The sequence below is a fragment of the Rutilus rutilus genome, assembly GCF_951802725.1.
Source record: "Rutilus rutilus genome assembly, chromosome: 7".
In the NCBI taxonomy this organism is placed as follows: domain Eukaryota; kingdom Metazoa; phylum Chordata; class Actinopteri; order Cypriniformes; family Leuciscidae; genus Rutilus; species Rutilus rutilus.
The window spans coordinates 16,348,028-16,373,015 of NC_140221.1; the positions used below are offsets into that span (position 1 = coordinate 16,348,028).

The following is a 24,988-nucleotide window of genomic DNA, read 5'->3' on the forward strand; positions in this document are numbered from 1 at the left end:
ACGTCTTGGTGAGTTTTGAAAGTGTCCCAGGTTGTTGAGCAATGGATATTAAATGCTCAGCATATGCAACAAAGTACTGAAAAGAAGGACAGGTATTATATAACATGCATAATGGGTTTTATTCTTGATATGCAAGCAGAACAAATTGCATTCAAGTCAATGGGACTATTTACATATAAATTAGTTAATAACATTTTACAGTACACTGCAATTCCTTTTGCATCTTGCATTAGAACCGGTTTGGCCTCAGCTAAGGTCATCCTGTAGAGCTGTTTCATTGGTGACGGGTGGTGTGATCAAGTGACCTTGGTGGCCAGTCTGCCTGTTTCTATGGCTCATGCACAACTGTTTATATTAACTGAACTTTCATCTTATTTGCTGAAACATCAGATGCATCGGTACAGTTCAGGCATCAATGTCTGTGCTGCTGACTGGAAGAAAAAAGTTTACAACAATCTCAATATTTTAAACATAAACGACTTTTCATTGTCTCAAATTATTATAAAACACGTGAATTCCATCTCAATTCAACAAAATACATTATAATTAAATTGTCCACACCTGTCTTATCAATAACGAATGTCCACAATTGTCTTATCAATTATGAGTTTTGCTTTATCTTAACCGCTCAGATACTTAATCTTAATCTTATCTTAATCTCTCAGTTCTTTCATACTATCTGTTGGTTATAAGTGTATCTACGTTGTGGCCTTGGAGCTTGTATGACACAATCTTAATGAATAACATGCCGATCAGTTGACAAAACACTATATTTACCATAAAACGGAAATACCAAAAGCAGGCCTGCAAACATGAATGAATGAATCAATAACACAGACATTTGCTTTTGAGATGTAGCTACTGCACGCTTTATGCAAATGCCGTGAAATGCAACCTAAATAGATTAATGCAAATTTTATTAAAATATTTCACATGACGTGCCACACATATAGTCAAAGTTCCTTTATTTACTGTTTTATGTCTGTGACAGACATTCGTAGTTGTTGTTCATAAAGTTGTATGCGTGTTGTTTTTCTTTTATATAAAAAAAGTAGGCCTATGGGTACGACAAACGTCGAATTTAGATTGCATTTATGTATTTATTTTCATTTAAAACGTATATTGTGCTGTGTCGATTAAATCGTTTATTTATTAATGGAAACGTGAGCGCAGACACAGCACAATAAATAATCTGTCACGTCATGTGACGATTACACTGCGGTCCATAGGTTTGACTGGAACACCAGGTGCCAAGTAAGTTCTTACTACACCTGAGAAACATACTTCTGTGGCTCATCCACTCCTGCTAACTGCACAATTGCAAGTCGTCAACATAACAAGGACTGACGGGAAAAAAACACAAACATGTAAGTAATTCACTTTTTTATATAGTTATACATAGTTAACATAACGACGCATTTGTTATGAAGATCATTTGTTTGCTTAAAACGAATCTGTCGCGGTACAATTGAAAGTAGTAGTACAAAATTTAGGTCATTGTTAGATAAAACTAATGTTGTTTTGAGTGAAATTGAATTGCTGTTTCCACTGTGATTTACAACATATAGTGTGATAGTATGCCTATATATGGGACATTAACTGTATATTATTTTTCCTCTGGGCAATAACAGTGTAAATGTTAATTTTTTTTATGGTGCGCCTATCGAGACTGACTTTCCAATTAAACCCAGACCGCTAGCCCTTGTCTCCCTCCGTTATATTACAAAAAAAGTATTCAAGCTGCTTTCTTCACCTGCTTTGTCATCAGGTGGTCTGTTATAGTGTGCATTATAGAGCTGCTGCAGTTTTTAAAATAATTTTTCATGCATAAAGCTTCAGTACAATATCATGGTATTTATAAAAAGCTGCTTATGGGAATGAGTGAACATTGAACATGACACCATCACTCTCATTACTTTTAAGTACAGATTAGGATCCGATTCCTTAAAGCCATCAAATTATTTCACAAGATTAGGCTATACTTGAGCCAATTTCCTTCTCCTTGTCAGCAATGAACTGTGACAGTCTCAGAGTTTTTTTTTCTTCTCACATCTGTGTACAAGTTCAAAATGACAAAGATCATGATGTGGCCACACTAATGTTGTAATTATCATGACCTTTGTCATTTTGCAATCTTGAGTACAGTCTAGTGATGAACTTCTAGGTCTCATTACAAGGATTTTAATTTTATTTATGAACTGTTTTATGGGATTCAAGACAAATGTCAGAAGCTTGACATCTTTTGAGTAGGCCTACCTTATTCTACAATCACCACAATCACAAATATAAAATGTAACAAAAATGCAACATCCAATCTAGTCAAATATAAGAAATACATTAGACATACTCTAGATGGCACACTAGTGTAAACCTCAGGAATCACCAAAAGATGTAGGCATTTCTCATTTGAAAATCTAGATTTAAAGACATGCACATTTGCACATTCGACTAGCCTGTCTTAAACAGTTTCCTAATGTAGATGAAAGGCCAGTGCTTCACAGAAACCCTCTCCTCTGCTGCTTTCATCATCTGGCACTGTATCCACTGGCACATATTGCTAGTATTTTGCAAGAGTTGGGGTACATATAAAGATAAATGACATTTTGTAACCACTAGTGTTAGAGTCTCGGCCAGTTTTGACTGAAAGGAAGACATTGGACATACTATATTTTCTTTTAATATTGCGTTTGGTCACTGCTTTGTGAGCCCAAGTTTTTGGAGTTTTGTAAATTAAATTATTTTTTTTTGTCATTTTAAGACTCTACAATGTCTGCTGATGAGTGTATGTCACCGAGTGATTCCAAGGAAATTCCTGTCTCTGGAAATGGGTAAATATGGAATTTCTGTCCTCCAATATTTAATACTTGATAATGTACAGCGTATTTTCAGTTTTTTTTTTTTTTTTTGCTGATCTACATATTATGTTATCATGACAGAAGTCTCATTTGTCTTTCTCCTTAGTTCTGTTAAAACTGAGGAATATCAGACTGTAGCACTCCATGACTCCAAAAACCATCCAAATGGAAATTGTTCAGTCTCTGTAAAGAGTAACACAGGTACAGTCTTCTCATGAATATTCCCAAAATGTTTACATATTGAAAATTCTGAGGAATATTCAGTACCCACCAGTCATGTTCTACTTGCTGGCAGATATACAGAAGATTATTTACACATAGATTATTGTGAAAATGACTAATTATTTTGTTTCTGAATGTCACTTTGTTCACATAAAAAACAGATCTAGGTCAAGTGTATTGTAGAACACAAATACACAAATATGATATAAAATGTATGTATGTGTGTGTACCTACTATTGTGTACCATATTATGGGGGATAATATACCACCATATCGGTATCGGCCGATATATGTTCATTTTTTAATGTTATCGTTATCGGCCTGATAAGAAATTTAGGCCGATATATTAAAGCCGATAAATAGTAGATTATTTCCTTCAGCTGAAACACTTCAGATGCACACTGTTCTCCATGATGGTTTTGAAATATGATTTGAATCACTTCAAAAAAGGAAAATACAGTTAAAGTTGACATGAAATCAAAATTGACCCTATTTACTTTGTTAGCGCATATTACTAGTCTTGTGGTGAACAATTCATCTGTGCAAGTTAATACACAGAAAAAAGATGCCGTGGTAATCTTTAATCAGTTACTTCTGGTCTGGAATGGCGTTCCTTTTCTGATGACATCAGTTTGACGGCTTGGGTTGAAAACGCTTAACCACTCCCCTCAAACTGTTAGTCTGCTATGAGCAGAGATGGAGATGGAGGAGCGCTAAAGTAAAACCCTGCCCTCTGTTCAATATTGCGCAGTCATTTCCGCATATGTCATATCGGCTACATAAAATTATAATGAGAACATTATAATTTTGTGCTTGGGACATGGAGACTTTTGTTTTTGTAATCAGGCTCTCAAAAATTATAAAAAAAATTGAGGTTTAGATTTATCTAAATATATCGGTTTATACCAATATATCGGTTATCGGCTTTTAAATAATAAAGAATTATCGGTTATCAGAATCGGCCAAAATTTTCACATCAGTGAATCCCTTACAAATTTGTACCCAGAAGTGAGTTAAACCTGACAAAAACTCCTCTTGGGTATGTCCTCATTTGTAAAAACAGCATAAAATACAGCAAATACAGTTTTTAAAAAAAAATTATTGTAAATATGCAGAAAGTTTTCTTTTAGGTTACAGTATTTATAACTAGCTGCATATTAAAACAATAGAAATCTTTGCAAGTCCCCATAGCCTAGTAAATGTGTGTGATTTTATAATAATATGAATAAATATCTAAATAATACATTTAGCAATAATAATAATTATTAAAATAATAACAACTACAATTTAACTTATCAATGTAGCTGCAGCAGATATGCAGATTTGTAGCTCACAACATGTAAATGCACTAGTTAAAAATAGAAATCGATTTTTTTTGAACCAGTTGTGAAACCTGATTGGTGAGAAACACACACCATATCCTGCCAGTAACCTGACCTATTTCTTCACTCTTGTTAAGCTGTCAGTTCGTCTGTGTTTTTCTGAATGTGTGATAGGAGACGAGGGCAGGTTCTTGGATGGACTGATCTGTTCTCGCTTAGACAGCATACAGAAGCTTTATCCATAAATATAAGATTCCTTTCAGAAGCACTTTTAATATATGGTCATGTCTCCTGTGTGTCCCTGCTGTCCTGCTCATGAAGACGATGAACCGGCTATACCATTGAAGGCTGAAGATGTGCGTCTCGCTCCAGCCGAGGAGCTGTGGAGCACAGCCAGAGACAAGGCTGTCAAACTGAGGATGAACGCTTCAGAACTCAGCTCAGAACCTCCCATGACGGTCCATCAGATGTTCATGGCTACAGTGCAGAAGTACGGAGACTCTCCTGCCCTCCGTGCGAAGAAAGATGGAGCATGGGTCACCCTGACCTATAAGGAGTACTATCAACATTCAAGAGCGGCAGCCAAAAGCTTTCTGACGGTAAGGGTTTATCATTTTTCAGAAACACTGTGTATGAAAAGAACTGGGTAACACTTTACAATAAGGTTCATTAGATAACATTAGCTAACTACATTAGTTAGCATGAACTTATAATGAACTGCACGTATACAGCATTTATTAATCTTTGTTAATGTTACTAATATTTACTAATACTTTATTCAAATCTTGTTAACATTAGTTCATGCACTGTGAACAAACATGAACAACAATGAACAGCTGTATTTTTATTAACTAACGTTAACAAAGATGAACAAATACAGTAACAAATGTATTGCTCAGGGTTTGTTCATGTTAGTTAATACATTAACTAATGTTAAATGATGAACCTTATTGTAAAGTGTTACCAAGAATGGATTTTTTTTTTTTTACTTACTAGCTATTTAGTTCCTATATAGAATGTGCTGTGGTGCAAAAAACAAACAAAAAAATGCTATAGTCGGATGTTTAAACACGAACATATTCTAAATGTCTTTTTTATCTACAAGTTTATCTAGCATATTTGTTTTTGAAAGTACCTTTGAAGTTTGACTGATATATCCTATAATTTGTGTAATAATCAAAATATTGGCTTAAGGCATTAAGGAGTCAAAGCTTTTACAACTCTAGTTTCATTGTTGTGTCGAAGCTCTAAACAACACTAGGTGATGAATTGCTTTTGCATATACTGAGTCGCTGTGCTCTTTGTGTACTCTAGCTTGGCCTGGAGCGATTCCATGGTGTCGGTATTCTGGGCTTCAATTCTCCTGAATGGTTTATAGCAGATGTCGGATGTATCCTAGCAGGGTATTGACTGTTCATCTGTTAAAAGTTCATCTTCTCAAAAGTTATACAATGAGGAAAAGACTTGAGAATAAGTGATTATGGAATGTAGGATCAGATAAAGTAGCTATGTGAACATACAGTACATATCTTGTTTTGTCACAGGGGACTGGCCACTGGCATCTACACCACCAACTCTCCAGAGGCCTGCCAGTATGTTGCTGATAATTCTGAAGCTAATGTTCTGGTGGTTGAAAACAACAAGCAACTGATCAAAATCCTCCAGGTAGTTTGAAAATGAACGGTATTTTATCATTTAGTGGATGCTTTTATCAAATTACGAATGTACGGAGCCCTGGGAGTCCCACAAATCCGTGGCCACAGTTTTGCAATTCGTCCCCTCAGTTTATAAACCATACTTAAAGATTCCTAAATTGTTCCCTCGGTTTAACAAATCGCACCCATGGGTTAATTAACTGTACCCCTGATTTTCCAATCCATGCGCTCAGATTTGTAAACCGCACCTTCGGTTTTTCAATCCGTTTTTCCAAAAAATCCTAATTTTTTGGGCCCACAGTTTTGCAGGTTTTGAACATAAGTGGTGCATTACAAAGTTTCAGAACTACTCAAAAATGTATAAGCTAATACAGAGATGGTATTCTTTTTAACAAAAGAGTTAGTGCATTAACAGTTATTAGTTAAGCTTTTATTAAATAATTCAGATAGAATTGGAAGGATATAAAAAATAACTATTTATATATGTACAACTTAGTTTACCAAGTTAATAATTTCAATAAAAAATGTGATAAATTATTAGACCCATCTTATCTTGAGTGTGTAATGAGTTAAAAGCAGATGAATCATTTATTCATTACACCACCTTTAAAAAAAAACCACTAAATCGAAATACTTCCTTCAAACATAATCCTTATTATGAGATCATATGGGATCTTCTCAAAATAATCTTTTCAAAAAATGTAACAGTTTTATTTCCTGCCTGAAGTACAATAACCTGTTAGTCTGAAAGTTCTTATATATTAGTCATCTGTAACATTTTACAAAAAGGTTCTGAACGTTAAAGGAATAGTTCACTTCAAAATGAAAATTCTGTCATAATTTACTCACCCTCAACCTGTTTCAAACCTGTATGAATTTCTTTCATCTGCTGAACACAAAAGAAGATATTTTTTGAAGAATGTTGGTAACCAAACAGTTGATGGACCCCATTGACTTATATAGTAAAAAAAAAAAAAAAAAACTATGCAAGTCAATGGGGCTCATCAACTGTCTGGTTACCAACATTCTTCAAAAAATATCTTCTTTTGTGTTCATACAGGTTTGAAACAGCTTGAGGGTGAGTAAATGATGACAGGATTTTCATTTCGAAGTGAACTAATCCTTTAACATTTGATAATTCACTAGCTAAGTAAGGGATAATCAATGGCTAGCTGTACATTAAACAATTTTGAATCATTATGAATCATATCTTTACGAATTCTTTGCAGTTTTTTGACTCCACGACGTGCATTAAAATCGTTTAATGGACAGCTAGCTGTGAATTATCCCTTACTTAATGCACTTCCAGCCAATTAGAATTGAGTATTCAGACAGACCATGGTATAACATTAAATAATTATGAACAATGCTTTTGCAGCATTAAATAATCTTGACTAATGTACATTTTTACATACAGGCCCACAGGCAGGGCTTACATAAAGCCAGGATTAGGGCATTTAAGTAGCTTTTATAAACGTGCCTTAGAAAAAAAAAATTCTGGTGTGCATCTTAAAATGAAACCATGGAACTGACATATTTTAAGATATATCTGTGCAAGTTGCTTTCAGTTAAAACAGCTCAAACTTGCAGTTTAGTCTGGGACTAGGCTTAAGTCTCGTCTGTGAAACTGGGGAATTAATGAAAGTATTAATGTTAATGTAATTTGAACAAATAACAATAAATAGTGTAGTGTGTCAGTAGTTTATATATGTATATCTAGTTGCAGCAAACGTTATTTAGAAACAAAAGAAACTGGAGAAAACACAAACACAAACCAGAACATCTATCACAGAACATGCATAGACAAGGACTGACGAAACTGAACTGAAAACACAGGCTTAAGTACACTGGGAAAGATGGGAATTCAACATGGGACAGGTGAGCATAATCAATTAACAAACTAGCAGAGGAAACAATGGGAACAAATGACACAGGAACTAAACATATGAACAGAAACCAAAACTATACATAGTATACTGAATCTTCTCATAAAATACTAATACATTTTCTTTCACTGTCATTACAGGTGAGGGATCAGCTGCCACATTTGAAGGCTATTGTTCAGTACAAGGGTGAACTGGAGCAGAAATTACCAAACTTATATACAGTAAGTTTTTGCCAAATAATACAATAAAACTGCCAAGTGGTGTGTCAAATGGTTTTCTGTACAAAACATACAAATGCAAGCTGGAGGTCCACTGATAATTACAGATATGTATATATAGTCATGGAAAGTGAATGTAAACAAGCAAAACGTTCCATCATGTCTACTAAGCAAATAATTAAACAGTGCAATATTTGAATATATACATGAATTTGATGTCCTCTCAGTGGGCTGAATTTATGAAGTTGGGAGAGAATGTCCCTGATGCTGAGCTGGATACGCTGATCGACAGTCAAAGGGCCAATGAGTGCTGCACATTAATATACACCTCAGGCACCACAGGGAATCCCAAAGGGGTCATGCTCAGCCATGATAATGTGAGTACCACGTATAGTGTCACATAAAGTGACTAGTTCAGCACTTACTTCAATGCCAAATGTAATTAATCACAGATAAACAGTGTTTTTTTCTCATTTTGATGGATAAGTAGTGTTGTTCCTTAAATTCATCCCTCCTCTGTCCAGATCACATGGACAGCCAATTCAGCAGGTCACATGGTCCGGCTGAAGATGGCTGAGGAGGAAGTGGTGAGCTACTTGCCCCTGAGTCACGTGGCAGCCCAAGTCCAAGACATGTGGATCTGCATGAGGTTTGCCGCCGTAACCAATTTCGCCGAGCCAGATGCCCTGAAGGTTAAAGTCTTAAGATGCTTACTTTATTTACTCATGGAAAAAAATTATTTGTCTAGATTTAAATTTGTTCAGCAGACACTTCTGTAGAAATGAGGAAACTCAAATGAATAACTGGCAGCGTCTTGGTTAAACAATACAGGGCTCCCTGGCCAACACGCTGAGAGAGGTGCGTCCCACGGGCTTCTTGGGAGTTCCCAGAGTGTGGGAAAAAATGCAAGAAGCAATGAAAGCCGCAGGTGCGAAGTCATCCGTCATGAAGAAGAAGATTGCCGACTGGGCAAAGGGAATCGGACTTCAAGCAAGCTATAATGCCATGAATGGGTGAGTTTTTAAAAGAACCACAAGTTCATTTATAGATTTAATCATTTGAAAGAAACCCGAAGCTCATGTTATTTCTCTGCAGTGATTCTTCAGTGCCTTGGGGCTTCACCTTGGCCAATCATCTGGTTTTCAAGAATGTGCTCAAAGCTCTGGGTCTTGACCGCTGTAGAGCCTGTTTCACCGGTGCAGCTCCCATCACCAAAGACACACTGGAGTACTTCATGAGCCTTTACATCCCTGTCTTTGAGCTGTACGGCATGAGCGAGAGCACTGGACCTCACACCATCTCCTGTGCTGAGGGTTATCGCATTATGAGGTCAGAGGCATGATGTGCCGTGTATATATATATATATAACTTCATGTTGCTCCAAACCTGTGTGCTGGTATTATTTCTATTTTCATATAAAAAAAAAAAGTGCAAACACTTTATTTCAGGGTATTATATTTATACCTATTACATGTACTTACTATAGGGTTAGAGTTTTATACTTTTGTATTTGTTTACTTTTCTCATGTACAGCACTTTGGTCAGTCTTAAATGTGCTTTAAAAATAAATAAACTGAAACTATAGGGTTAGGGTTTAGTTAAGGTTTAGTTACAGTACTTAATTATACATACTTTACTGTTATTACTATAGTAAGTACACATAATATGTATAACTATGTCACCTTAAAATAAACACCAGAATATGTCGTGCTATTTAATTTTTTCGTAATTACAGTGGTCCTATTAACTAAGTGGAGACTTAAGCCACATTAAAAAGAAAACAGGTTTAGAACAACTTAAGGGTGAGTAAATGATTGCAGAATGTACATTTTTGGGTGAACTATCCCTTTAAAATTGAATGACAAAATATACATCCAAGAAAAGTAAGAAAATGTTGTATTTATTTAATGAACAAAATATTTTACAAAAAAAGTTATGAAATAGGCCTACAAGTTTGTTTTTTTTGACAAAACATTTTCTGGTTCAGGCTTTATAGAACATGTCCATGATTAATGTGATAAACTCAACCTGTGTGAACTTGACTTCAAACATCGACTACTGGTTAAAAGTCACTGGATACTTCTAAAAAAAAAAAATGTTCTAGTTGCTGATGACAATTGTATGTGACATACATGTTTTTTTGTTTTTTTCTCCAGCTGTGGTAAGGCGTTGACAGGCTGCAAAACCAAGTTAGACAAGCCAGATAGTGATGGGAATGGTGAGATCTGTTTCTGGGGAAGGCATGTGTTCATGGGATACCTGAACATGCCAGACAAGACTGAGGAGGCACTGGATGCAGAAGGGTGGCTCCACTCAGGAGACCTGGGCAAACATGACAGCAATGACTTCCTGTTCATCACTGGCAGAATAAAAGGTAGAAATACACATTTGGAGAATTTCACATTTGTACATTTAGGGTGCAACAGTGCCTGTTCACTTTTTCATTGGCCTTGGTCCCATAAGTACTTTTCCCATGGAATTTTTTAAAAGTCTTCATGAAAGAGTTATATGAACCAAACCAACCAGCTTCAAGGTGAATCACAACTAAGGTTAATCAAAAAAGTATTTGAAAATTTGACAAAAAGGCAAGGTACAAGACTGTGAACTTAGTGGCTTAAATGAGGGAAAGAACTGCCATTGCATTGCAAATTACATAATCTTGATGCAGTCTTGCTGCATATTTCTTTGCAGAATCATGGGTAATGTAGTTTTTCACTTAAAGCGTTATCATTAAAAATAATTTCCCCCTATGGAATTTTTTTTTTCTCCATGCCTTTGGAGAACACTCATGTTACTGTGAGCAGAAAATTATCATATAAATTAGATAAATACATATAGAATTACCTTGCTTTTGCAGAATTAATCATTACTGCCGGTGGAGAAAATATACCACCCGTCCCTATAGAGGATGCCCTAAAGGAGGAGGTGTCAATCATCAGCAATATCATGTTGGTTGGAGACAAAAAGAAGTTCCTTGCTATGCTCCTTACACTCAAAGTAAGTCTATTTTTACTTAGTGGGACCATTAAATGTGCACATTTTACCAAATGTTTACATTTATACCAGCCACTATAAAAGAGTATTTGCTAAGGCACCATTTTCAAAATGTATGTTGTTATATTTTCTTTTTAAATCACTGAATCTTATTTTTAGTGTAACACTGATGACAATGGAGACCCCACGGATGAACTGACACCACTGGCGGTGGAGTTTTGTCGGCAGCATGGTGTAACTGCCAGCAAAGTCTCAGAGATCATTAGCAAAAAAGAGCCAGCCATTTACAAAGCCATCCAGGAGGGCGTAGACCGCGTGAATGCCAAAGCGACATCCAATGCCCAGAGAGTCCAGAAGTGGACCCTCCTTCCACGAGACTTCTCCATATCTGGCGGAGAACTTGGTGAGTGTTTTTATTTCTTTATGTAGACAAGACTATAAAATAGATGAAGTGAAGTGAAGATAGTGCAGAAGTACTTTTATCTGTCAGCTTTGATGTCAGTACAATTCATGTAAGTCTCACATGTTTTGATGAAATGGCTTTACGTGACACACTGAACATGCTTGCCTAACTGCATTCTTGAATGCATAATTACCGAGAGGAATGTAAACAGACTTATTGGATGTGAAGTGAGCTCAAGTTTTTTCTTCTTCTCAGGTCCAACCATGAAGCTCAAAAGGCCTGTCGTCAGTAAAATGTATCAAGAAGAAATCAACCAATTTTATGGTGAATAACAGAAGAACCCAAATGAAACTGGGGGAATTAAATGCAAGACTACACTGGATCATATTCTTTTGCCATTGTTCAGTAATTTGTATTTTGCTCACTCCATGGGCCTCAGTCAAACTTTACAAAAAATACATCATTACCTTCTATAAATGGTCAATTAATCCGTTTTCAAATCTATCTATTTGTCATTATAACTGGTTATGTATATTCTGTACAATGTATGAAATTGGAGTTGATTGTATGTGATATTACTGTGCGCATTACTGTTAATCTAGGATCTGTGAAGGAGTTCAATCAAAATGTCTAGAAACAGACTTAGATTGAGTGATATGTGCAAGGATAATATTGTTGCTTGCACACTGAGTGTTGTTGGTACGTCAGACAGTTACAGTGTAACTGTAAAGATACAGATGTGTAATGAATGTTTGTCTTCTTAATACTGTTAAAATTTCACCCAGCACATTTAATATTTATGAGAGTGGAGGCTGTCAGCATATGTTGGAATATAAGTGAATAATATATTGGAACTCAGTAAGTATTTGTTTAGTTCCTTTTATGAATGTAATTTTTTCTTTGTGTACATTTCTTAAAATGGGAGTGTCTCTAGTGAGCAGGTGCAGGGAAAACTGCTGATATGTTTGTGTTTGCCTATGTGCTTGTGTTCTGAAACAACACAAAAGTCTCTCTGATAAGGTCTCAAACTAAAAGCACATTGTGGTTTAAGTCCACCCCGCCCCCCCAGTTATTGTTCATATTGTGTTCGTGAACCAGTTTTGAGGTAATGCAGAAACACAAGAAGGGTTTATCAAGAAACATCATCTCTTTAAAAAAAAAAAGATTAATCTTTTGTTCACTTCTCAGACGGTTTCATTGAAACTGATCTGTTGTGTGTTTTGCATTTCCATTTGTTGGAGGTTCTGGTGTTACATGCAACTATAGAACCCACTAAACTACTATAATTATGTAATTATTAAGTTAGTATAGCTAAGAGGTTAGATTTTAGGATATAAAATGACATCTAAAGTAATTTTACTGCTTAGTCACTGTTCTGACTAGTTATTACGTATGTATGTGTGACACTCTTACTTTTATATATAACATGCATATGGAGAATCATCAAAGTTTCTTTAAAAAGCTTAAGATGCGTCAGTGCATCATTTTCAGCCACGTGGCCGTTTAGAAAGGACCCATCCTATACAGATGCAATCAAGCACCAAGCACTTTTTTAAGCTAATCTTTTTTTCTATGTCAAAGTACACGTTTTTTAATACTCTTTTAAAATATAATTATTCAAATATTCTTAATAATACAGCTTGTCCTGGTTGATCAAATCAAATCTGAACAATGTGCTGCAAAACAAGACTTGGCAACGGGATTGTGCATTAGTAATCATTTTTTATCAATTAATATGTTCATATTTTTATTTGAAATGTAAATCATCATTTGTCCCCCAATGATTTAATGTACTCCTTCAACATTACGCATAAATCCTCTTACCTAACACTAGTTATTGCTCTTCTGATGAACAAACATGATATCTGTCCATTGAGGACAAAGTCCTCAGATCACAATCAGAACATTAATCAAAGGAAGTCATCAGTTCAACTTGCAAAAGCTCACCAGTAATAAAAAAATAAAATTTTCATTCACTATCTCGGTTGAAATAAAAAAACTGCACTTTGATAACAAGTATTAAGTAAAAATATTTCACTTGAACTCTAGCAACAACTGTTCTCGCTGTCATTTCATCCATCTGACTAGAGCAGATTAGTATGTGACCGCTCTGGCTCTGGAACAATCTAGAAAGTGTCCTTACGGGTTGCCTTTGGCTCTCGCAACATAGACAGACTTGTGTTGGTTTTGGATTTGACCTTTATTTAGAAAATTACTACATATCAATTTACTGGGTGAAATCTTACTCCACAAGTCTTAAAGAGACAGTTCACCCCAAAATGTAAATTCTGTCTCCCCCTAATGTCATTTAAAATTTGTTTTCTTTTTCGGAACACAAAAGAAAATCTTTAGCACTAATGTTCAGGCTGCTCTTTTGTTAGAAAGTTTTTAATGTAAAGTCCTTTGGCGCTTACTTTAACAATTATAAGGCAGCTATCAGCTTATCACACAATATAGAACATATACCCACATGTATTTCCAAGGTAGGCTATAGACTCTCTGACACACTGACATCAGCCTTTCACCACAGAAACGGTTTATTATGAACAGTGCAACACTGCGCTCATGTGGTCATGAGACACTCGGTCACACCGATTGCGTAACAAATGTCACTTACTATCTCTAGCAGACTGAATATTAGAGGACAGTTTAATTCATTCATTTGCTCAACAACAAACAACCAAAACTAGATTTCTGTGTCTATGCTGAACTCCTTGAACGGCGAAGAGCCAATTAGTGTTTGTGGCAGGAACAAACTGCAGGTACTCTCTAAAGATATTTTGCTATTAGTGTTTACTTCGTCTAAACCAGAGATACATTTTTACATTTTCATACATAAATCAAAGGTTTTAAATCACTTACGACTGGTCAGTGTGCTTTATTTAACATGTTATATAACAAATACCAATATAGGCAAAATTTTAGCCCCAACATCCAAGTAGTCATAGTGTATAGCTGTATAAAATCTGTTTAAAATGTAAAATCTGTAGGCCTATGTGTACTGTATAAAACCAAGAGAAATTGAATACATCAATGAACATAAAATATGCAAAAAATAAAGTAAAAAAAATAAAATATATATAGTAACAATAAACCTACATGCAAAATACAGGTTTAGACAGGATTATATAGTTCAGAATTTTTTTTTTTATTATATAATAGTGTTTTAAAGTAAACTGGAACTGAAAAAATGTAATAAAAATATTAAGACAGGGATTAATTTGTTTTATGTTACACATAATGCACAGAAATGTCTAAAATTATACTGATAATGATTAGAAATGAACAAAAGTTGCCTTGATAAAAAATTATGGCCTTTCACATTTAATTTCACAATTCATATACAGTATTTTAGAGAAGACAAAAGTGCATGGAGCTTAATGTCATTTCTTTACTCTCCATTTTTACCCCTGTAATTTCATGTTAAATCCAACTTACATCACAAAATGCATTTTCTACAAGGTTTTATGAATTACATTTTCTTGTAATTCTGCCAACCTTTCTTTGGCATTAAGAAACACATTTTAAAATTAAAATAAGCATCATATACAGTGCCCTCCACTAATATTGGCACCCTTGGTAAATATGAGCAAAGGCAGCTGTGAGAATAAATCTGCATTTATCCTTTTGATCTTTCATTCCAAAAATACACAACATTCTAACCTTTCATTGAAGTAAAACAATAGGGGGAAAATCTCTTAATGAAATAAATGTTTTTCTCTAGTTCACGTTGAGCAAGCAGAGTGCAAACTCATTTGGTGATGATAGCAACAGCTTTCTTCATCCAGGCATTGTTATTGAGTAGAGAGAGCATGAAACGAGCCACATCTCCTCTTGACACAGACGCACCGATTGGCAGACCATTTTCATCAGGGACATAATAACCTTCATGTGTGAGGAACTCATTGGCTTTGAAAAGAATGAGAAAAATGACCACAAATTTAACAAAATACAAAAGTGCAATTTGTGATAATCTAATAGCTTTGCAGTGAAGGCAAATTTGTCAATAAGCATTTTACCAGTGGTGGACAAAGTAAACAAATCAAGTACTTGAGTAAAAGTACAGATACTCTAATAAACTATTACTCCTTTTCAGAGGTGTCAAGTAACAAAGTACAAATACTTCGTTACCTTACTTAAGTAGAAATGTGGGGTATCTATACTTTACTGGAGTAATTCTTTTTCAGACAACTTTTTACTTCTACTCCTTACATTTTCACGCAATTATCTTTACTTTCTACTCCTTACATTTTAAAAATAGCCTCGTTACTCCTATTTAATTTCGGCTTGTTTTCATTCCGGCTTGTCGTCGTTAAAAAAAAAGTAAAAAAAACTTGGCCAATTACAGAAACGGTTTAGATCTGAGTCCCGCCTCATGAATACACATCGCTAAACTGATTGGCGTTGTGGTGTCTTTCTAACTTGTGAGAGGCTGTAGTCACATTTGGTTGTGCGAAGCGCCAAAACTCCTCCGAAGGAAACCTAGATGCGGTAAACGAGGGAGAAATCGGGGCAAATTGCGTCAAATATTGATTCAGAGAGAGAGAGAGAGAGAGAGAGAGAGAATTAATTGCATTTTTTTTTCCTTACATTACTTTTACTTTTATACTTTAAGTAGTTTTGAAACAAGTACTTTTATACTTTTACTTGAGTAAAAAGCTTGAGTTGATACTTCAACTTCTACAGAAGTCTTTTTAAACCCTAGTATCTATACTTCTACCGGAGTAATGAATGTGAATACTTTTGACACCTCTGCTCCTTTTCAATTTTATAAAAGTACTTGATTTTTTATGTACTTGAGTATTAAAAGAAGGGCTCCGAACCAGATCATAAAATAGCAGAATTAATACAAAACATCACCAAACAAATAAAAACATGATTAAAACCAAACTAAAGGTGTTATCGAGTTAAGCATAAGCCTGAAAAGAATTTTTTTTTAGATCTGATGGAAAAAGGTACGGTAAGGTAAGTTTAAGGAAAAATGTACGTTTTATTTAATATTTGGCAGTCAACAAATCATGAATTCAAATAGTAGACTACGGCCTATACTAATACAAATGCCCGTACTCAGCAGTCAAGTCGCCATATAAGTCGCTGGCATTAGCTTTTGGATCTCAGGAGTTTTTCCAAGGATGTGTCACCAACCTTTAAAGTGTTATGATGAATGGCAGGTAATGCGTTTCAGGAAGTGTGTTCCTCTGTGTCAGCATTATCTGACACCTGAGGACACATGTGACTTGTGCGTTATTATAAAGAGTTTCTCTATGAAGAGGCTCATATCACGTCTGTCCCCGCTGAATGGAAGGGAATACGCGAATACAGGCAGTCATTCCCCTCAGCATGGCATAGTGGGCATTTGTTCACCATAGCGTCTTGTCAGACACAGTGTCTTGTTCCCCTTCTTAGGGAACCAGGGTTACATTTGTAACCGAGACGTTTTGCGTAATGAAAATGTGTGCCTTGATTTCATTCACTAAATGATCACTAAACTTCTGCCATGAACACACTGTTTGTATGATACAATTTTTTTTTTTTTTTGAAATGAGAAATTATATATTTTAGAAAACTAAATAGGGGTATTAGCCTGGAAACACAATTTTTTTTTCCATATTCTGTTTTCTTTTTTCCATACTTATCCAAACCTGGAAGTTACTCAAATCAAATTCCATACTTTTCCATACTCCTACTCATGGTTTGAATTACGTGGGAGCCAGTGGGAGCTGAGCTCCCATAGAGAGAGGATGAGCTCCTATGAAAGCAGTAAAATCATACACCTGTGGGGGTCTCTAAAAATCATCAGCACCATTATTTTAAATTACAAATAAAGCACTTTTTCCTTCAGACTACTGTAGTGTGACTTAAAAGATAGGACAAGATGCCAAACACATGGATCTCGCGGGATCTCAGATCGTCATCACACTACATCCTTATGCTTCGCTTTCTGCCAGGACTTTTACTGACTTTTCTCAACTCACAGAAGTGACGTCAATGTCCGATCTAGCAGTAGCATAACCACTGATAAACATAATCAGTTTTGATGAAAAAAAAAAAAAAAACTATATGAGTGCGGATTAGAACCCAGAACCTCTGATATGCTTGGCAAAAGTTCTACCACTGGACCACTTAAATACACACTTAAAATTGTCGAATTTTTTGGTGGTTGAATGGTGGCTCTCTCGCTTGCCCCTAGCGCATGTGAGCTGAAAAACCTCACTTGCAACTTTGGGCCGGCGGGAGAGGGAGAAGGATGGGAGGGGGAGAGTCGCCAACGCGTTTTTACAACAATGTTGTCAAATATCTATTTTCCGAAGCTGTAGGGGGAGCTCTACAGAGCATACTGCATAGCGCCGCTTAAATGTAACAACAATCGAAGAAAATGCATACATTTATTATATTTTAATTCATATCATATTTGTTTTATTTATAAATCCCACCTGTTGTTGGTGTATTCTTGAGGCCAGGGGGCCGGACAACAGTCCAGTTGATGTCATCAGTCTGCTTAAGAAAGTTTTCCATTTCATACATGTTGTTCAGAACGCTTCTAATCATGGGAAGCAACATGAAGCGGATGAATAAGGGAGAACTGGAGCCTGAATTAGCTGTGAAGCGTGTCATAAAACAGTCTAAATCAATACTCTGTTAGGTAAAGAATAGGAGTGTAACGATACCCTCATGTCACGATTCGATACATATCACGATACTGAACTCACGATTCAATATTATTGCGCTACTCCAAGACATATGGTGAAAGGTTAACGAAAAATGTACTGTTGATTAAAATGCTAAAATTTAGTATTACATTATGGGTGGAAATCGATTTTTTACAGTCTATGGTGGAAATGAATAGGCTTGGACTTGGTGCTGGTAACCCAATGAACAGGACAATAGCGACACCAGAATAAAAATATTCACGTTTCTGAAAACTTATTTTAGACGAATATGCTTGCACTCTTTCACTGACTAGAAATATTTAAAATAATGCAAGTCACTTTTTACTGGTAACATAAGACAGTTGGTATTATTAGAACCCACAAATATTCCCCCATTGCATTATTATACATTATATACATTATATTCAACATTATATATAGTACTTTAATGTAGTACTGACACTAAAACTCTGTAAACTTTATTTTTGTAACTATGCAAAACAGATTGCCACCATCCACGATACATATTGTTGCATTTTTGTATTGTGATATATTGTGACACGATATATTGTTACACCCCTAGTAAAGAACCTTCAGATTCATGTACCTACAAATAATAACAGCACTTACGGTCAGTGTACCATGAGGTCATGGTGATGATTCGATTCACTTTGGCATCACGCATAGCATTTAATGCTGCCGTCATAGACTGGGTGTAGCCAGTGATTCCATAAAAAAATGAGATTGGAAAGCCAAGACAGGACAACACAGCATCCTGGCCTTTGAAATGCGGTTTCAGGCTGTCTTCAGAAAAAATGTCTCCCTCAACCACCTATCACATGAGGGCATGCAATTAAACAAGGTTACATGGTTATGAGGTTGCACGCTAGTTGTAACTACAAAGTGGTCACTGAAAATCTTCTCTTGAACACATGAAGTATTATCTACACTGGCGGCTTGGTGTAAATCATATCCTTATTTGCTGTGTCTGGATAACTGTCCATAAAATACTTTCTGCACAAAAATGTGGGGCAAGCCAATCATGTGATGATATTAACCCATAAATCGATCACATTCATTTTTTATGCCACCCTTGTGATGTTATGCTGAATTGTACACACAAAAACTCTTGCAAAACAAACATTTGCATGTAGGTTATGCATTAAAAAGTTCACCTTTGCACCTTGGTGACTTAAAAGTCCTTACTTTTATTCAAATGATAAACTAAAAAGTCCTTTCAACATTAATCATTGTGCAAATTTGAGTCAACTAGGTAAGAAAGAAAATAAGACTATATACTCATACTTTATATAAATACAATATAAATGTAAGATACGCTTAAGTTTGTCATGAAGGACATGGCTAAATGAATTTAGTTGCATTTGAGATTGTGGATGTGCAGTCCACTCCTTTACTTACACCTGAAAGCAATACATGAACAAATGTAACGTAAAATAAACTAATTCTTAACTTTCATCATGCCATTTAAAAAATAATAACAATAATACCTTTTGAAATGAAACTTTTATCCTACTATTTACCTTGAGGTTCTCGTGTGTTACAGTCAGTTTTCCCGGGTTTCTGACGACAGCTGTGACGGAGTGTCCTTGCTGAAGAGCCTGATTCACCAGCTGCTGTCCGGTTTGACCAGTCGCTCCAAGTACAGCAATCTTCATGTTTAATCAAGACAAAACCTTTTATTCCTGCGAAAAGAAAATTAGTCAAATTACCGCTGCTATAACACAGTAACACACGTTTATACAACACACCAGAGAAGAGCTAAAATATGCATAGGTTATTGCGCAGAAGGTCGCGAAAAGATATTCTGCCTCTGATATAACCATTTGTTTTACAGTCTATGGATATAACCTGCTTACTAAACCACAGTCCAATAATTAAATGTATTATCGCAATTCTCCTCCTCAAGGACAACTATATAACGTTAGCTCTGCGGACACAAAACTGAAAGTGTGTGTTTTAACCGAAGGAAATTAACGTTATTTGTAAATCATCGGAAGAATTCGAGCATTACCAAATACAACACTGTTTAATAGCCTACCTGTCGTCAATGCACAAATGAAACAACTAAATTCAGTGACATAATGTCATATAAGCGCAGTTTAATTGCTGTGATCGGCAGCGTGGGTGTGCAACGAGTGCAGTGTTTGTCGTAGTAGCCTACAACATCGCAAAATAAAGCACATGTCAGTATATTCCTAACAATGACCAAACTCACTCTAAAATCGCTCCTGTTGATGGGGGTGGAAAAGCAACAGTAAACACTTGGACCGACCGCGCTCCCTGCTGTCAAACTGAAGCTGATATAACTTTCACCAGAGCCCGTCTACGGAGAGCCTGTCCACTCCCTATTAAGCCCTATTGTACCGAATTTTGGTTGTAGTACCACCAGAGTTCCACTGGGGGCGCTCGCCATGAGTGCAGAATGAATGGGAGTCAATGGGGCTATACGGCTAAATTTGTCTCTTTCACCCGATTGCCGTTGAGAAATCTCAGATGTGATTGTAGATTTTGCAAGTTCAACATGGGTTTTAGGTCGAAAGTTGAATGAACGAGTACTTATGTCGTTTTGATTTCTTACAGGTTGAGTTGTTGTTGCCCATAACACGCTAGCGTTCTGCTAATGACGTCAGCATTCTGACGTCATTGACATTTTGAAAGACTTTTTTAAAGCAAATAAGTGACTCTAAAAAATCTAACACCCAGCAATGTGTAATTTCTTTGCATCTCCTTTCGAATACAACATTCAAATTACTAGATAAAAAATTATATCCTGAGAAAAGTGGATTTTGAGGGGTATACCGCCATTGACCTCCATTCATTCTGCACTCGTCCTGTGAGCGCCCTCATATGGAATCGGAGTGGAACTGCAACCAGTTCAGAAGCCGGAAGTGTAGTGAGAGTGAAACTTCTCGCCATATTAGACATTCTCTGCTTTCACCCTTGAGGACTTGAGCGCGCATGCGCATTGCGAGTACTCCACGCAAGAGTCCTGGCACATCCAAAAGCATTGCTGAGTCCCAATTCGCCTACTTATACTACGACCTAAAAGTATGTACTTTTTTTGTGATGAAAAAGTACATACTTTTGAGTGTGTAGCAAAAAAGTATGCACGTTCTGGGACATACTTCGATGACGTCATGCAACGTGAACTTGAACGTGGTTGCCTAGTTACGCACACCGCAACTGTTAAAGGTGCTGTATGTAACTTTTTTTATAAAATGAATCCTTTTTTTATTGCCCGTCTGTGAAGGGGTTGTAATCACACATTACAATGATCCACTTTTCGCGTTTTGCTATTACCTCTGAAGGCCAGTATTCCTATTTTTATGTGAAGTCTCCGGGTCGGATTTTCTGCGAAATCCACCGGATGTGACGTGCATGCGCGCTCCCGAGCCTCTCCGTTTTATACATAGATATCATATAAAGGCTAGATGTCTCGTCCGCGCTGCTGGCCAATGGAGCTCGACATCCGCACACGGCGGCCATCTTAAGACAGGATGCTCGTTCACTCACATAGATATAAACACTAGATGTCGCCTTGTATACGGCAGCTCATTGGAACGAATGCGTCAATAGAGCCGCCATCTTGGAACAGGGGAGCCCCTCCTCTTTAATGCATCAGCGTCAATGTAGGCAAAGGTCTAACGGAAATAAAATCACCATAAATCGTCATGAATGCGATTTTCTAGTTTTTATGGTTCGTTCCAACGGTCAGTCATGTATTTATCATTGAGTCCAGAGGAAATTTAAGGTTTTGATATTAAGATAATTACTTCTTTTTCAAAATATAATGCATAGTGCTAGTAGGCCTACGTTTATTAGTCACATTCTTCCACTTGAGTAAACTTAGAATAAACTATTGCTATATAATACATATATAAATGAGCAAAACTTGGCCACTAAATATTTAATATTCAATTATTTTAATGATCACAATTACATTTTTAATTGTATTAAATTGAACAAGCGCAACATTCAGCATTCAATCAAATATTCTAAAAGATGTTTTATTAAGAATAATGTTATTTCAACATAATATCTCGTTATTTCGACATAATATGTGTGCGTGCAACAAGCAAGAAGTGCATTTGTAAATCCGGTGACGCGTGCATTGATTTTTATTAATAAACTTCTGACAGTGTCGACTCGGCTGCAGAGATGAAGTTGACGATCGCCATCTCCGTAGTGAACGCGCCTAGAGAGAGAAATGCACATAATGGATTACATAATCAGAGAGTAGCCTAGCTTTTTTCTTTCGTTTTAAATTCTTTCGTTTAAAGACTATTTAAGCTTTGTGTATTTGATGTATTTCTCTTGTCTGTGTGAGGCATAGGCTGAGTTTCGTTAAGTTAGGATGAGATGTGCTCCAGTTAACGTGCAATAAGTAAGTGACCGCGCGGACGCCTCCATGATTATATCAACAAGCAATTTGTTGATGAATAAAATTTATTAAAATTAAGATACAATTTATACAAAACGAAATTCACTTTAAAGAAAGGATTTAAACAGTTGACATTTTCACAAATTTCAGTGTCCTTCCCTCCTTCCACACATCCATCCCCAGTTTGCAAGGAAAAGAAACAAGCCCTTGAGCCCACTGTCCTTGTGCAAAACGCACACATACATAAGATTTGCGGAATTCTATGTATAATAATCATGGATGTACTGTTTGAAGATTGACAGGGAGAGGACCAGCATACTATTAGGACTGTACTTACAGGTTTTTTTTTTTTTTTTTTTTCATTAAAAGGTTTGAGTACAATCGGTAAAAAATCAAAAGTTAGGAACAACACAGCACATCACAGCCAAAAGTGGGTATTGAGGATCAACTCCTGCATATTGTACATTTTAAACACAAGAGTTATTTCAAATAATATCTAAAGAATATTCACAGTTCATTAGCTGTGCGAGAATCACAGTTCATTTTCTTCCTCCAAGCAGAGAAATGTACACTGAACTTTTTAAAAAACAACTTGACTACTACCATCCACAGAGTAAATCTAATCCCATGCTGTCTGGTTTAGATTTCGTTCGTGTGAACATCCATACGCAGCACAAAAGTCCGGTATCATCCATAAAATTGAAGTATAGGCGGAGATAGCAGCGTTACCTAGCTACTTCCTATGGCAAGACCCCTGTTCAAAGATGGCGGCGGTTTTGACGCATGTTTAGAACCCCAAGGCGACATCTAGTGTTTATATCTATGGTTCACTCATAACATGGTGCATGTACTTTTAAATAACCATAACTTGCTCAATTTTATACCGATTTTCAAACGGTTTGGTTTGTTATAAACGTCAGAGATGTAGCTATTATACTGCATACATATGAATAATTATGTTCAAAATGTTTAAGCATTCAGAATTATAGCCACGTTAATAACGTTTGTAAGAAACCAAACCGTTTGTAAATCCGTCCAGATTTCAGCGAGATAAGAGGATTTGTGTGCGTGCTGCTCACTCACCTTAATTCACAGAGTCCTGTCCTAAGATGGCCGCCGGTGATACCGGAAGTGACTCCGCCTTAAGACATCTAGCCTTTATATGATATTTATGGTTTTATATATACAGTCCACGGCACTGCAGCTAACGACATGGAGTCTGAAAACACCAAAAAAAAAACGACCTGCCTCCAGCACAACACAGACTCCAACACAAACTCCAAAAAAAAAAAAAAAAAAAAAAAAAAAAATGTATCTGCTGAAGCTCTTCAGGCCAAACGTCAATCGGATCGACTCAGGACGAAAACACGGATCAACATTGGCAGAGCGTTTGAATTATGGAGAGACCTCCGCTTTGTTTTAGGTATAAAAACAGACCCTGAGTTGGCTTTCATCCTTTTGGACAGGTAAGCTAACAATACTTCAAAGCATGTAAAATATATTGTGATTTTGTGCTTTAGTTGGCTCAAGTTAGACATCATTAGTTCGCCAGCTAACGCCGACCATTTGCTAACGTTATCTGATGTGAAAGACTACAGTTGTAACTTTATTGCTTTTCACGAGCACGAGCGCTGTTGTTGCAATCTGAAACATCACCGCTAGAGGCCGCTGGATCCTACATACAGCACCTTTAACAAAATATTTAACATTTCATTCATTCTTATATATCCAATATAATTTTATTTACTATTCCCATCTTTTTTTCCACAATACATTTACAATGTGTTTACCAAATTGAGGAGTGAAGCAGGGCGTCGTCGTAGATCAACCAAACGCAGGTCGTTTGTGAGGCGGCTGGTTCTGACGTTCATGTGCAAATGTGTGTAACAAAAGCTAGCGCTAACGTTACTTATTTTCTGAGTTAAATTATTTAAAGTTTATAGTGTAAATATTGTTTAACGTATTTTATACTTAATCTTATACTTATGTATAATACTTAAAAATACCCCGATGAAAATGAACCATGCTATAGTAAAAGTGTAGTAACCATGTTTTTTTTTTTGGTTGGACTGATAAAGTTAACATAATTATGTACAGCCACAGTATTAGCCTACTACAAATAAGTCAGACAGAAACATCAAAAGAAATACATAAAAAAAGACACTTGCATGACACTGTAACTTACTAGAGCCTTTTTATTTATTGTTTTGTAGCCTGCAATGAGGCGCTCGGTATCTTCATCGGACCCAACAAGATAAACACGGTACTTTTTTGGCACAACATAAACCCATTAATATTACGAGACAATAAAATATAACTTTAATTAGGGTTAAACATTTGAATTCTTACACTTAAAAACTGAGGGCGCATCTCCGTTGCTG

The 24,988-nt window shown here is 36.1% G+C and overlaps 2 protein-coding genes across 2 annotated transcripts; one reads left to right on the plus strand and one right to left on the minus strand.

The window, feature by feature from the left end:
- The first annotated feature begins 1,229 nt into the window (after positions 1–1,229).
- Positions 1,230–12,417, plus strand: LOC311293805 (long-chain-fatty-acid--CoA ligase ACSBG2-like). The gene is made up of 15 exons (XM_084414293.1): positions 1,230–1,367; positions 2,759–2,828; positions 2,962–3,056; positions 4,721–4,998; positions 5,714–5,802; positions 5,944–6,064; positions 8,081–8,161; positions 8,386–8,535; positions 8,683–8,850; positions 8,990–9,171; positions 9,254–9,487; positions 10,315–10,532; positions 11,016–11,155; positions 11,312–11,555; positions 11,811–12,417. The coding sequence occupies exons 2-15, from the start codon at positions 2,767–2,769 to the stop codon at positions 11,885–11,887; spliced, it is 2,139 nt and encodes a 712-aa protein (XP_084270419.1). The 5' UTR covers positions 1,230–1,367; positions 2,759–2,766; the 3' UTR covers positions 11,888–12,417.
- Positions 12,418–14,415: 1,998 nt separating this feature from the next.
- LOC311293808 (flavin reductase (NADPH)-like) lies at positions 14,416–20,571 on the minus strand. Its single transcript, XM_084414297.1, has 5 exons — positions 20,442–20,571; positions 19,747–19,908; positions 18,836–19,037; positions 17,990–18,154; positions 14,416–15,464 (listed from the first exon to the last, which is right to left on the minus strand). The coding sequence occupies exons 2-5, from the start codon at positions 19,879–19,881 to the stop codon at positions 15,307–15,309; spliced, it is 660 nt and encodes a 219-aa protein (XP_084270423.1). The 5' UTR covers positions 19,882–19,908; positions 20,442–20,571; the 3' UTR covers positions 14,416–15,306.
- Positions 20,572–24,988: the final 4,417 nt, after the last annotated feature.

Bases quoted from the DNA above. Each gene is read 5' to 3' on its own strand.
- LOC311293808 (XM_084414297.1), bottom strand. From the start codon at position 19,881: ATGAAGATTGCTGTACTTGGAGCGACTGGTCAAACCGGACAGCAGCTG. The intron at 18,155-18,835 runs GTAAGTGCTGTT...CACGCTTCACAG, and splicing joins GACCTCATGGTACACTGACC to CTAATTCAGGCTCCAGTTCT. The intron at 15,465-17,989 runs GTGGGATTTATA...TTCTTTTCAAAG, and splicing joins CAAGAATACACCAACAACAG to CCAATGAGTTCCTCACACAT.
- LOC311293805 (XM_084414293.1), top strand. From the start codon at position 2,767: ATGTCTGCTGATGAGTGTATGTCACCGAGTGATTCCAAGGAAATTCCT. The intron at 8,162-8,385 runs GTAAGTTTTTGC...ATGTCCTCTCAG, and splicing joins AATTACCAAACTTATATACA to TGGGCTGAATTTATGAAGTT. The intron at 8,851-8,989 runs GTTAAAGTCTTA...TAAACAATACAG, and splicing joins CCGAGCCAGATGCCCTGAAG to GGCTCCCTGGCCAACACGCT.